A 12,608-nucleotide genomic window follows, 5' to 3' on the forward strand; every position below is an offset into this window, starting at 1 on the left:
GACAGATTTCACACCGGCCCAAATGAACTGTACCGACCTGGCAAACACATCAGAGCTTGTTCTAACTGAACCAAACAGATCGGGTGTGAAAGCACTCTTATTGGTATTTTGCTATTTGGAGGTGAGTGCACTGCGTTTGCTCATGAAATTCAACATTTTCAGCGAGGCAGAGGGGTCTGTGTAGTGTTGGTGAGTAGCAACGTAAACTATATGAGCAAAACCATGTGTCTGTTTGTACAAACACCTAATCTACATATGCTGCTGGTGTTTGCCTGTCACATAAGGGGACTGGTAGAGTGAGAGTGTGTGTCAGTCAGAGAAGTGAGCCAGTAGAAGTATCCTACAAAGGGCCCCCTCAGCTGTGCCGGCAAACAGGAAACTGCCGCGCATTCTCACAGTTTCACATGGCTCCGTCTGTTTCTTTTACTCTTGCATGCCTTTTTTCAAGCCCTCTCGAATCAACTGAAGGCACCATGTTTTAGCAGCTGCCTCCCTACACTTTGCACAAATGTAACCACAATAATTCAAGCCTCTTTCCTTACAGTCCACCTTCTTCTGCTCCCAGGGTGGGCCTCTCTGCTAGACCAGACAGGAGGTGGTGTAGTGTTACTATGGTGCGCGGGGTCTTCCTGGAGATCTCCTGTGTATGGGCGCCTGTTTACTCAGCCTCCTCGCTAGCCTTGTTCTCCTAATTAGTTCCCAGTGTACCCTGCATTAGTACCAGAGGCAATCTGTCGCTCTCAGTTGATTAGCCAATTAATCACTAAATGGGATATTTTTTTGTCGATTTATTGTTTTCACTGTCTTGTTATGATGAATGGGACATTAGTCTACTGTCACAAAAAATAGATTAACAGTCGTATCTCTGGCATCACAATAATATTTAAAAAATATTCTTTGATTCTATGAAATTAACCTCTAGATTTTAAGAGATTCTTTTACATCTCAATAATAACAATAATGTGGTTCTTTTCTGCTTTGTTTCGTCTTGTTTTGTTTTTGTATGTTTTTCTGCTGGGGCCTCTCGTCAGGTCATCATTGTAAATGAGAAGCTGTTCTTAACTGATTTTACCTGGTAAAATAAAGGTTAAATAAAATAAATAATTTAATCAACTAATTGATAAATCAACGAAATTAATCCTCAAATATGAATTGGACAGTCCAAGAGAAAAAGAGTGTCACGTGGCCAAAGGAGTATGAAAACATCGGAGTGCACAACTATTCATAATGTGCCAAAAAGGCAAATGTGAGATTGTAAAATGAGGTCATGGCACATTGCTGTTATGAGCAAACACCAAGAAAATAATTGTGCCTAGTTTGAAGCAAAGTATATAGGTCAATTTGTGGATGCTGTGAAACAACAGAAAGTAGATAAGAGACAAAGGGAATACGAACACAGCTAACCCAGATCACGTTCATTAGCGCAGCATACTGTGAAGGGCTGAGTGTGACTCAGACAAGAGGACTAAGGGCTGGAAGGGGGCACCTCGGTGACATTACAGTCTCATTAACTTGTCCTTCAGGGACAGAGTCGGAGGTCAAGCCACTGACCCTCGACTATAGAGTTTACAGTTGCATGCACTCACAGGAGGTGAACACATGTCAGCTTACTCCTTTTTACTGGTCTGAACAAAATTAGCCACCAAACTCATACAAACACATTTGTCCGAACACAGCTTTGGACACAAAAAGGCAAACACACTCACTTTAATTAGGTGTCCATTCGGTTGCTGCCACTGAGGCCATGCTGCCAAAGTCTACCAGAAGTGCTAATCAGATTTCGCCCTGCCCATCCCTTGCAAGACATTAAGTCCCTCTCCCATCTGCCCGCTCATCTCGAGCAGGAGATCTGCTCCCGGGCTCACTGACTGTCCAACACTGCCTACTTGCCTCTCTCCGGTCATTAAGAGCGTTCGCTTGCAGAGAAAAAGTGAAGAGTGGGTCTCCTGCTGCCACAGAGCAGTTCTTCAAAGCTGGTAAGTTAAGCACAGTCTTCGCAATGTACATCATCTTTCACTCAACTTTATTCACCTCTCTGTCTCGCTTTTGTTTTGTGCTGTTTTCTTTTCTTCTGAGACTTCTCCTCACCTCCACCCTCCCAGGTATGCCTGAGGAGCCCACGGGGAGGCCTGACGAGCAGCTGCACCATCCCCATGCTCCTTATTAGTCTTGTATGGGCACCTGGCCTCTATTTTGGCTCAGGTACTATGGACCACCTAGACGCTGCTAATGTTCTCAGGAAAGATGTTTTACTATTATAAAAGCTAATGCCTCATATCCAAATTGCACAGTGAACTGGGAGCAAATTGAGGCTTTGAGGCAAAGAAGCGATCCTGCACAGGAGTTATTATATAATTAGAAGGAAACAAATGTTTACACACCCAAACAATAAGTCACCCTACTGTTTAAAAAAAATCGTATCACAAACTCATAGTAAGGTTCATGGCAGGCAAACCTGGCAAAGTATCATTTTGCCTGTGCTGAGAAACCTTGTGTTATTGGATGTGCAGTACATTGTATCACAAAGACAGATTCACCAGTGCAGCCACAAAACATACTTAATAAAGAAATTAACTTATCCATTTTATATGGGCAACAGAATACACTGAATAAATAAGTTTAAGACAAGTAGCCATCACTCACCTTTGGTTATCTGTTCTGTGGCCTGGAAAAAAAAAAAGAGAGAAAAAAATATATATTAGCAACAGAAAGAGGACTCAGAGTAACTTAGGCATTAAGCAGCTTTTCTACATATAAGTGAAAATTGTGGGTCTAAATGCTTATGCTGCATCAACATCTGAGTCGGATTGGCAGGCTCGCCAGCTGCACGACAGTGCTGGAGCAACTAGCCAGGGCAATCGGAACAAAATGTTCAGGGGCTGTTTTTGCTCATCTATTGAAATGCTAAGAGGGTCATGTTCATTCCTACTGCTGGACGGGGTGAAAGGGTTCATTGGGCTGGTAGATGGAGAGGGAGTAAAATAGATAACACAATTATTCCTCTCATGCATTAAGAAATACAAACAAACATACTTTCAATAGCAGTGACAAAGAGTCAAGGATTCATAAACCTTATTACGGAGAGCAGCAGGCTAACCTAACACAATAAAAACAGAAGACCCACTGAAGGAAAAAATGAGGAGGAGGGGGAGAGACGAGAGGCTGCAGGGTTAAGACAACAGTGATAACTACATAAAGTTCTGTGTGAAACGCACAGACAAAATGCATGTGCTTGACGTGATGCAGCTATAACAACAACACCTTAGCATGTGACAGAACTCTGCCCATACGCTCGCAATCGGATCCTATTGGCAACCACGAGGAGCCCCGATTGGAGGATATGAAGACAGAAACGATCGTCCGACACTAGCATCCTACCATGTCGGACTAGGCAGAGAAAATTAAAGCTAAAAGATGAGTGAATGTGCGTGCCATGAGGGGGTCGCCACACTTACCTTTTTCTGAGCAGCTTCTTTCTTTTTCTTCTCTTCTTGCTTTTTCTTTTTCTTATCTTCCATCAAATGGTTCTCTTCTCGTGTTTTTTGCTTCTTCTCACAGCTTGAAATAAAAAAAGAAAGAGAGAGAGAGATGGATATGGTTTAATCCCAAGCACCGACTGAGGAGAAACTGTGTTACTGTGCCTCAACAGGTGCAAAAGAGATTTCTGCACATTTGTTTAGCGGCATTGTTCGATTGTTGCTCTCCAAGGTAAAATCTGTGTTGTCAGTGGCTGCTGTTGTAACGTGCGTGGCAGTAACACAACCACCAGACAGAGGAATGCAGGTTTCTATTGCACTTCAAACTGTGATGTTTTGAACCGTGCAAACTGTTCATGTGTGTGTGTTTTAGTTTGGTGGTCTTTGGGGTTGTCTCTGGAAAACATTAGGGAGGCCTTACAGATCTAGAATAGTATAGTATAGCAGGGGCCAATGAGAGGAGGCCCCCATTCTTTAGTCTACACACCCAGCCAGGGAAACAGATCAACTAATGTGTGGGCAGACCACAGAAAAACAATACATGCCAGTTTTCTGGGTCGTAGACGACTCCATGCACCTTTCATCTGCTTGCAAAGTCTCTCTGGTAATAGCTTACACCTTCTCTACCCTGTCCTGGGAGAAAAAGTCTTCACAACAGACACACACTCTAGCTGAAAAACACCTGACGGTGCTGCTTTCTTTCAAGTACAAGTGCATCCAGCTGAGTTTTCTCTACACAGAAAAACAAATAAATAAAACCCAGAAGCCAGGGTTTTTAAGGACTGAGGGAAGAGGAACTGGCCTCAAAAACATACATAAGTTGGAATCAAGTTCTGTGTGAAATCGTACATAAAACCCTCAGCCTTTTCTACTGCCGTGCCTATGCTGCAGGCGACAGTGATGTGTGCCATTGCCTGGCAACAAGTACTCCCAGAAGCCCTGGTGAGCAGTCAGGTGGAGACAGACAGCGCCCTTAAGCACTGAGCTGAAATCAGTTTGGTTGTGGATGTTCAATAACGGAATTGGAAAAACAAGAAGAATGATGAACTTGACAAGATTCAAAAAATAAAACACAAATCTGAGCTTATAATTATGCAACTGAGTCAGGGCTTGGAGCATGTCATGGGAACGTGGATTCAAGAGATGGTTCTGAATAGTCAAAGAAACAAACAAACCAACAGAAGAAAACTATGTCTGTATTTTTTTCCTGCTCTCCCCTGACTGCTCTCCCTCGACCTTGATGGCAAATGTAATAAGTTAAACCAAAAATATGTAAGACCATTTATATAAATGAAAACGACAACCACCCTGGTAAAAGAATTCAATTGAGCTTACACTCAGCTATGTGATAGCTATGTTTTTGTCTCTTTCAAAATGAAAATAGGAAAGTAGATGCAGCAGAAACCCTCTAGCATTTAAAGAAGTCCCCTAGATGCTACCTATATCTCTCTGAATTCAGTGACATTAAGTACAATGTCTACTAACGCAACCATTTCTAGCACAGTGCAACAAATGAATCAGAGGAACAAGCAGTGTTGAACTTTACTGGACAAATGTTGAGAATATTTAGCGAGCTTTACTTATTATGAGAGCTCAGCATTTTCTGCAGCACAAGCCAACTTGAGAAAAAAATGTTTACGCTTTGTTGGCTGCGGGATTCCTACAAAATGTAGCTGGTTCTAATCATGATTACTAATACAAACTCTCAGCTGAGTTTGAAAATTGGACACAGCAATTCACTATTTTCTGTTTGCTTTCTGCGTGGCTGAAGGGAGTTCCTCGGAATGGTATAAAAAGATTGAACGTGGGGCATGAAATAAAATGGGTTGTGACTGGTTTAAAATGTGAAAATAGTCAACATGTGTACTTTCTTCAGTCCTTGTAAATATGTGAATATGTCAGACGGGTATCATTATAATTAGAACATGTAGTAATAATCCTACGTGTATAATGGTACGTATTTGCTGCACATTCTGTTTGAAAATCTACAACCTGACTAAAAGTCTACAGCAATGTACAACAAATTCTTTAAAAAGTAACAAGATGTCAGTCTTTACATGTGACTGCACCAAAGGGCCGCTACAAATTTCGCTGTACTTGTATGGTGACAATAAAGGAATCTTGAATCTTGTACCATTGCATTACTACGCTGTGGGCTGTGCAGGCTTGCGTTTCCAATCTTATCTTGTAAAGTGTGAAGCAATGCTTTGTGAACTTGATGACAGAAGCTGCTGCCACCGTCTCCCAGAGGCCATTGTCACCTCTGCTCTCAGACTGAGGCTCAGGTCAGCACAGAGAAGCCTCCTGTTCAGTGCAAAGACTAGACCAGACAATACTTCTTTATCTGTTTTTTTTTTTATATCACACTGCCATCACATTTGGAGAAATTAGTACATAGGGTAGAGAGCTAGTGAGGGAAAAAGTCTGTGCATCCAAAAAGTCCATTATGTTGCACTGAAAGTCTCTGCATCATTTGCAAATGGCCAATGGATCAGCAACAGAAATCACATTGAAAGAAACAGATAAACAACTGAATGAATATATAAATAAATAGGCAATTGGAATCAACACAGAAACCCGACTCCTGTCTCCAGATATGGCAGCAAATGTTTCCTATATTTCTGGTAAACATAATTTAGATGTGATTTAATTAGTGTCAAAACAGAACAATCCATGGCTGTTCTGAATTAACTGTACATCAAATCCCACCTGGCTACAATCATTATGAAACATCTACCACATCCAATTTGGATGTGAACAGATATAAATAGACAGATGCTCAAATGCTTGAGCTTGAGCTAAATATTTTCCCATCTTTTTAACGTCTGATGGACTTTTTAAAAATACTATCAGTGAGTATTGACAGTGACAAATTAACTGTCCATTACTTTAAGATAATATCACTCACTTGCACACTGGGCCTCCTGGCCAGCTCAACACACGCCTTGCAACACTCAAGGCCTAGTGGCTGAAAAGAACAGCATTGAAAAGGAGCTGCATGATAAATGGAGCATCTTTACAATTGGACTGTAGTCAAGATTACGCTCCTGAGATAAGGTTGTTGGAATTTGCTTTAACACGAAAACTGCCTGCATTCACCAGTCTACCAATCCATACCATTAACACTTATTTTTACCTCCGAGAGGCTGGATATTGAACCTACTGGTGCAGCTGCCATGCTAAATATAGCTGGTGCTGCTCTTTTCAAAGGCATCAGTGGGGCTTGTGTCATGTAGGATCAGAGGGTAAGAGAGATGCTCCAGTTAATGTGAGCTGCTGTCGACCACCAACCCGGACGAAGAGAGTGAGCGCTGAGCAAAGTTTCAAAATGATTTCAGATTAAGAAACATTTGGTCCCTGTCCAGGACAGAGGGAGCATCTCTCGACGAGTGCTGCCGTTTCATTTCCAAACATGTGCCTGGCTTGGACAGATGTGTGTCTCTTGGACTAACAGAATGCTGACTGATGTTGAGATGGGCAGGATGTAGGAGTAGTGACTCCTGTCCACTGGGATGCTGCAGCACCTCTGATGATATAATGGCACTATGTGAACAGACATAACTTTAATTAAACCACTATTAAAAGATACAAATACCCCGCGTATATAACTGATGATGTTTTTGAGGACAAAACCAATTCCAATGAGTCTTTTTATCAGTTGAAATTAAGAAAATGAATACACATAATATTCATTCTATAAATGAATAAAATCAGGCCAAGGAGGCTACAACAATGCAGTTTTCATTTGATGTTTACTCATAGCAGCTACATTATGAGCAGGCGTTTGTAGCGGGGAAGCACAACTTGTGTCGATATGAAGGACGTAGGTCAATGAGCTCAGCTCTGTTGTGGAATTACACCCTCCTGTCAGAACAACAGGATTAGAGCTTGGTGTCCCTCTTAAAACCAGACACTCACTCTGCTTACAAAGGAAGGCAAAAGGGAAGGAAAAAAAACACAGTCAGACTGGGGAGAGACCAAGGACAGCCTAATAAAAGCAGGTGTAAAATTTGTAGCAAATTGAGTGGAGATGGAGACGAAGGAGAGTCAATGTGTGCAAGGTGAATTGTGGATATGCAAATGCCTCGCTGCCCCACATTGGAGCGGCGAAGATGAGGGGGCTACGTTGGATGGGGCTGGTTTGTGAGTACGTGTGAGAGGTGGGGGAAGGGGTGCTAGACGGCAGTCGCTGGGCACAGAGCCAGGAATGCCATCGCTGCAAGCCAAACAAGAGCACGGCGAACCCTTGGGAGAGCGCTCGGCTAGCGACCACAGCAGCAGCAGCAGCCGCCGTCGCTGCTGCTGCTGCTAGGGCAGAATGTGCAGCTTTCTCTGCGCAATCGCACTTTAGGGCAACACAGCTTTTTCAGCATGCTCTGAGAAATATGTGATATGCTAAAAAAAAAAAAAAAGAAAAGAAAAGGAAAAGACCAGGGTAGCCAGTACCACCTTTCAAATTGTGTGAGGGTTTAAAAACTGCTGGGTAAGCACACTGACAAAGTCCTTGTGCTCTGCAAAGAGGATTGCACTCTCTAAAGTACTTGAAGCTATTCTCAGTGTGGTCATGTTAATGCTTTCTGACCCGGTCTGACAACAAGGAAAAGAGAAACTTATCCTGCACTCCTGGCACTCTGAACTGGCCCTAAAATAACTTGTATGGACACACTCCAAAAGCACTCCAGTCCTCCAGTCCCACTGTCAGTTGTCTGCTCCAGAAGTAATAGGAACATTTTCACAAGCACAGTTGACAATTTATGGGTCCAATAGATCAAAGAACATCCCTAACAAATGTCTTATTAAACTCCAATTACGTAGCTTTCTCACTGTTTGCACATTTGTCTTCATAAATCGAAAAAAAAAAAAAAAAACCAAGCCCCTCTGTGCAGTAACAGGCCAGAGCTCACATAACTCTGATTAACAGTAAGGCCGAGCGTGTGCTGCAGATTTTTATTTCTGCAAAGGACGATTAAGAAAATGCTTTACAGTTGCATTTATCTAAAAATACTGCCTGTATGACACCCCATTGCAGAGCATTAGAATTGGTTTAATACTGTAAATGACGCACTGCAAAGTTACTATCAAGTACAAAAATACGGCAAGTACCCGCCCTGCACTCAAAACCATTCCAGCGAAAGAGCTTTTTTAAGAAACGCTTAACTTATTTCTTTGACAGCAATAAAACTGCTTTTCAGAGAATGCAAGCTCATCATTTCCACTGAGGACTCCAGCTAAGCATCTGATCACTGACACCAAACAACCCGCCAAACCAAATGACACAATCTGGCAAAATGCCCCTCAGCCTTCTAGTCGTCGAGTTCAGCGCGAAGCAAAAAGCCATCGAGAATTTTGAACTGAAACTGAGGCTATGACCTAAGCCTTATAGTAATCACAGCATTTAGTGGCCTGTTTTTGTTATCAAGCCCCCTTTGGCGCCTCTCTGTGAATACACACTGCCTCTTTCAGACGTTTGGGTGCTGACTGGGGCCCCCTGACCCGGCAGGGACGCAGAAAAGACCCCCACCCGCTCCCCTTCCCTTTTCCACCGCCAATCTCTTCATCCCTTGCCAGGCCCGGACCCAAATTAGGGACTCCAACACATTAGTAAAACCAGCAGGCCCCAAAGCTTACGTCAGCCTGCCCTCTACATGCATCAGGGTGCTGGCATTCCCCGTCTGTGCACACTGCCGTCTCCATTAGGAGTGTGTGTGTGTGTGTGTGTGTGTGTGTGTGTGTGTGTGTGTGTGTGTGTGTCAATGCAGGAAATCAAGCTGCAGCAGGAGCCCTGCAATGATGATCGTCTCTATGGTGAAGGCAATATACAGGAAGCAATCATTGATGCATCATATCTCAAGATTTACACAGCTCTCTGATGCTCTCACCGTGGACTGACAAGTCACACACACACACACACACACACACACACACACACACACACACACACACACACACAGTTTATAAAATATCAACCAGTCTGGCTACAATTTCAACAGCCATCACAGGGTTTAAATGTCAAAGCAATGAGCTGAATCAAAAGTCTCTAATCTCGGCACTTGTGTATTTGCAGCATAAAAAGTGGCCACTCAACAATTCTTCTCCAGGGAAGGCCAGCAGTCATAACAACCACTATTCACCAAACAGCCCACGTTAGATGGCTGAATGGATAAAGATGCACGTAGCTGGAGGAGCAGCCGTGTGAGGACACGAGCACAGCGATTAAACTCGGCGTTTGCTGCTTATCAGGTGATGCATGTTAAGATCCAGATCCAGGCGGCTGTCTGCGCACCGGGTTTAGCAACAACATCCATGTCAGCTCTCCTGCACACCGATGCGTCCAGCAAAGCTGCTCTAAAAAAAAAAATAACCAGCAGCAACACAGGGTGCCCTTGAATCATCTGAACTGTGGAGCCACTGCGCTGCTTTGGGCCAACTAGTCCCCATTACTATTCAGCCACTACAGAGAGAAGCAGCGCTACGGCCAGACACCATCGCACTCACTAAAAATAAGGACCCGCCGCTGCAATAAAAGAGACTCGCAACGAAGAAAACATTGATGTCAAAGTGCGCTGAGCTGAAAATATCTTCATTCCCGTAACAGCTGCCACATTTCACTTCCAAATTCCGCATTTTCAGGAAAGTGGAGAGCGACACGGAGCGAATGCGTCGTGCAAAAGCGCCCAAATGGGTGAATAAATCCTACCATGAAGCGTTCAGGAGGTTCTGGTTGTCGGAGGAGCCTCTGCAGCCATTTTGTAGTAACTGACCGGAGCTGCAGCTCGAGACGGTTGAATCGGTGCTAACGGGGGGAGGGGGGAGGAGCCTCACCTTGCCACGTGACCTTCAATAACAAAACAAACTGGTCCCACTTCCCGATGCTCCACCCCGGGGGTTTCCATGACAACTGCAGCCCCTCCATCAGTCCCCCTCCACCCGAGCTTGCAGCCCTGTACCCCCCACCCCACCCACCCACCCCCATCCTAAATTCATTGCCATGCTATGTACACAGCTACATGTGAAGAGTAGGTGCGAGGGGGATGAATGCAGTCATGTTTCACTTCAGCCTGTAGTCTGAGACATGGAGCCCGTGATGTTTCTGCACCAACAGAGGGCACAATTTCTACTGTAAACAACAACAACAACAACAAACTAAAAACACATGATCAGCTTCATGAATACAATGCAAAGATTAACCCAGTGCCCCTGAATCTTTTTTTTTTTTTGGCGTGTGACTCCTCACAAAAAATAAACAAACAAACAAACAGTGTCGACTTGGGGCCCCTTGTCATGTTTCAAATGTGTATGAATATTTAAAAAAGGATTTCCCCTCTCAGATGGTTTCATCCTAATAATTGTTCAGGTGAAGTAGAGATAAAAGTATGTATTAGTTCACAAAAAGCTAAGATTGTCTGAAAAAAATCAATATAAATTTGCGCAGTAGAATAAATTCTCGACCCAGCAGATTTATCTCGGCCCCTTGCTTGGGAAGTACTGCTGTAAACTACCTGACAGAATATGAAATAGTTATAACTAGCTCACTCTCCACCAGCTACAGCGGTAAAATGCTGCTTAACCACCAATGCATCAGCATTAACAATTTAATAATATCATATACGGGAATATAGCTGTCACAGGGGAGTTCTGCAGAACTAAGTGGTTTTGCTGATGATACTTGAAGTATATTTTAAGATAAGATAAGATGGTCTTTCATTAGTCCCAGGAGATGACAACATTACAGCAGACAGGAGGAGATATTAAAAACAATATGTACAGTTTAGACAGAGGAAATATAAAAATAGAAACAATATGTTGTGGTGGAGCATTTTTACACTGTATTGTTGCTTTATTTTATTTAAATAAAGGATTGGGCTTCATTTTTTACCCCTGGGCTTCATTTGTCACATCACTCGCAGGTTGTGAAAGACCTCCGTAACAATGTTTATACTCTTGACCCACTTAATCCTTTTGGAGTCACGGTGGTTATCGCAGCCAGCAGGTCTCCATCACAGGGCTTTGGACACAATTCTCCACCTAACCTGGACATATATCTTTGTAATGTGGGGAGGGGCGGAGAAAACAGGAGGAAATCCACATGACGTATGACGAGGACATGGTGGTAGTTAGGAGTTGTGTCGTCCAGGTCCCGTCAGCGTTTGATGACACCTGGAAGTCACTCGACATTGTCCCCGGATCCATTTTCTTCGTATATGTTTGCACCCTGTTGACTTTATATTGTCATTCATTATTGTTTGTATCAACTCTATACATGCATCCGTTGCTTTTCCTCTTCCTGAGGATTTTTTTCTCCTGTGTTTAACCCTTATGCACCCCTCGGTACATTTTTTGCATTTTTCAACTAAAAATACTCAATAATTTTGCCAATTTTAATGATAATGAGACAAAATTTTGCAGGGATGTCAGTCTTTTACCACATTTTAAGATTTCAACTTTGAATGTATTAATAGAATTATAATACACTGTGGAGAGAAGAAAGTTCCTCTCGTCACCCTTAAAACATTTTTTGCACCATTGACTCCCATTAAAACATCACTTTTTGATCCTACTTTAATTACACCATAAAATAATGTTTTACTTATGACTACCTTTTCAATCTAAGCTTTTGGCTTGAAAATTGTAGTTTTTTTCATTATCCATCATTTGACATCTTTTTCCACTATATGGCTGAGGGCTCCATTATATGCTGTTTCAGTGAATCCTACTTCCGTTGCATTTCTCACTATTGCTCCCCAGCAGAATGCATGATTCCAACTAAAATGGTCTGAGTGTGTTGGCAGTGATGTAAAAGTGTGGTATGAATGTGTGTTTTGACAAATTATTTGATGAGTGTGTGTGTGTGTGTGTGTTTGTGTACAGGGAGTTAGAAAGTCATTTTTGCTCACCACATTTTGCACATCCCTATCGCTATCTTTCTTATGACTACAGACCACATGCACCCACTCACCCCCCCGCCCACAAACACACACCTACACACACACACACACCTATTCGAAGCCCCCAGACACACTACAGCACTTGTAAAAAGCAATCAAGGTCAAAAGGTCAAAAGGTCAAAAGGTCAAAGAATCTAAGGAGGAGCACCCTAGCTTTTTTTTTGCCTGGAAACGTTTTTTGTTTTTT

The 12,608-nt window shown here is 42.9% G+C and overlaps 1 protein-coding gene across 1 annotated transcript in view; it reads right to left on the bottom strand.

Moving 5' to 3' along the window:
• The window catches only part of tnrc6c1 (trinucleotide repeat containing adaptor 6C1), a 40,918-nt gene extending 30,682 nt beyond the window's left edge, over positions 1 to 10,236 (bottom strand). Inside the window, exons 1-3 of the mRNA XM_070847222.1 lie at positions 10,174 to 10,236; positions 3,456 to 3,558; positions 2,644 to 2,665 (exon numbers count right to left, since the gene is read on the bottom strand). Of these exons, the coding sequence (XP_070703323.1) occupies positions 2,644 to 2,665; positions 3,456 to 3,518 (85 nt within the window). The 5' untranslated portion in view covers positions 3,519 to 3,558; positions 10,174 to 10,236. The remainder of the gene's footprint in view (positions 1 to 2,643; positions 2,666 to 3,455; positions 3,559 to 10,173) is intronic.
• Positions 10,237 to 12,608: the final 2,372 nt, after the last annotated feature.

The sequence above is a fragment of the Pempheris klunzingeri genome, chromosome 17 (assembly GCF_042242105.1).
Source record: "Pempheris klunzingeri isolate RE-2024b chromosome 17, fPemKlu1.hap1, whole genome shotgun sequence".
Classification (NCBI taxonomy): Eukaryota; Metazoa; Chordata; class Actinopteri; order Acropomatiformes; family Pempheridae; genus Pempheris; species Pempheris klunzingeri.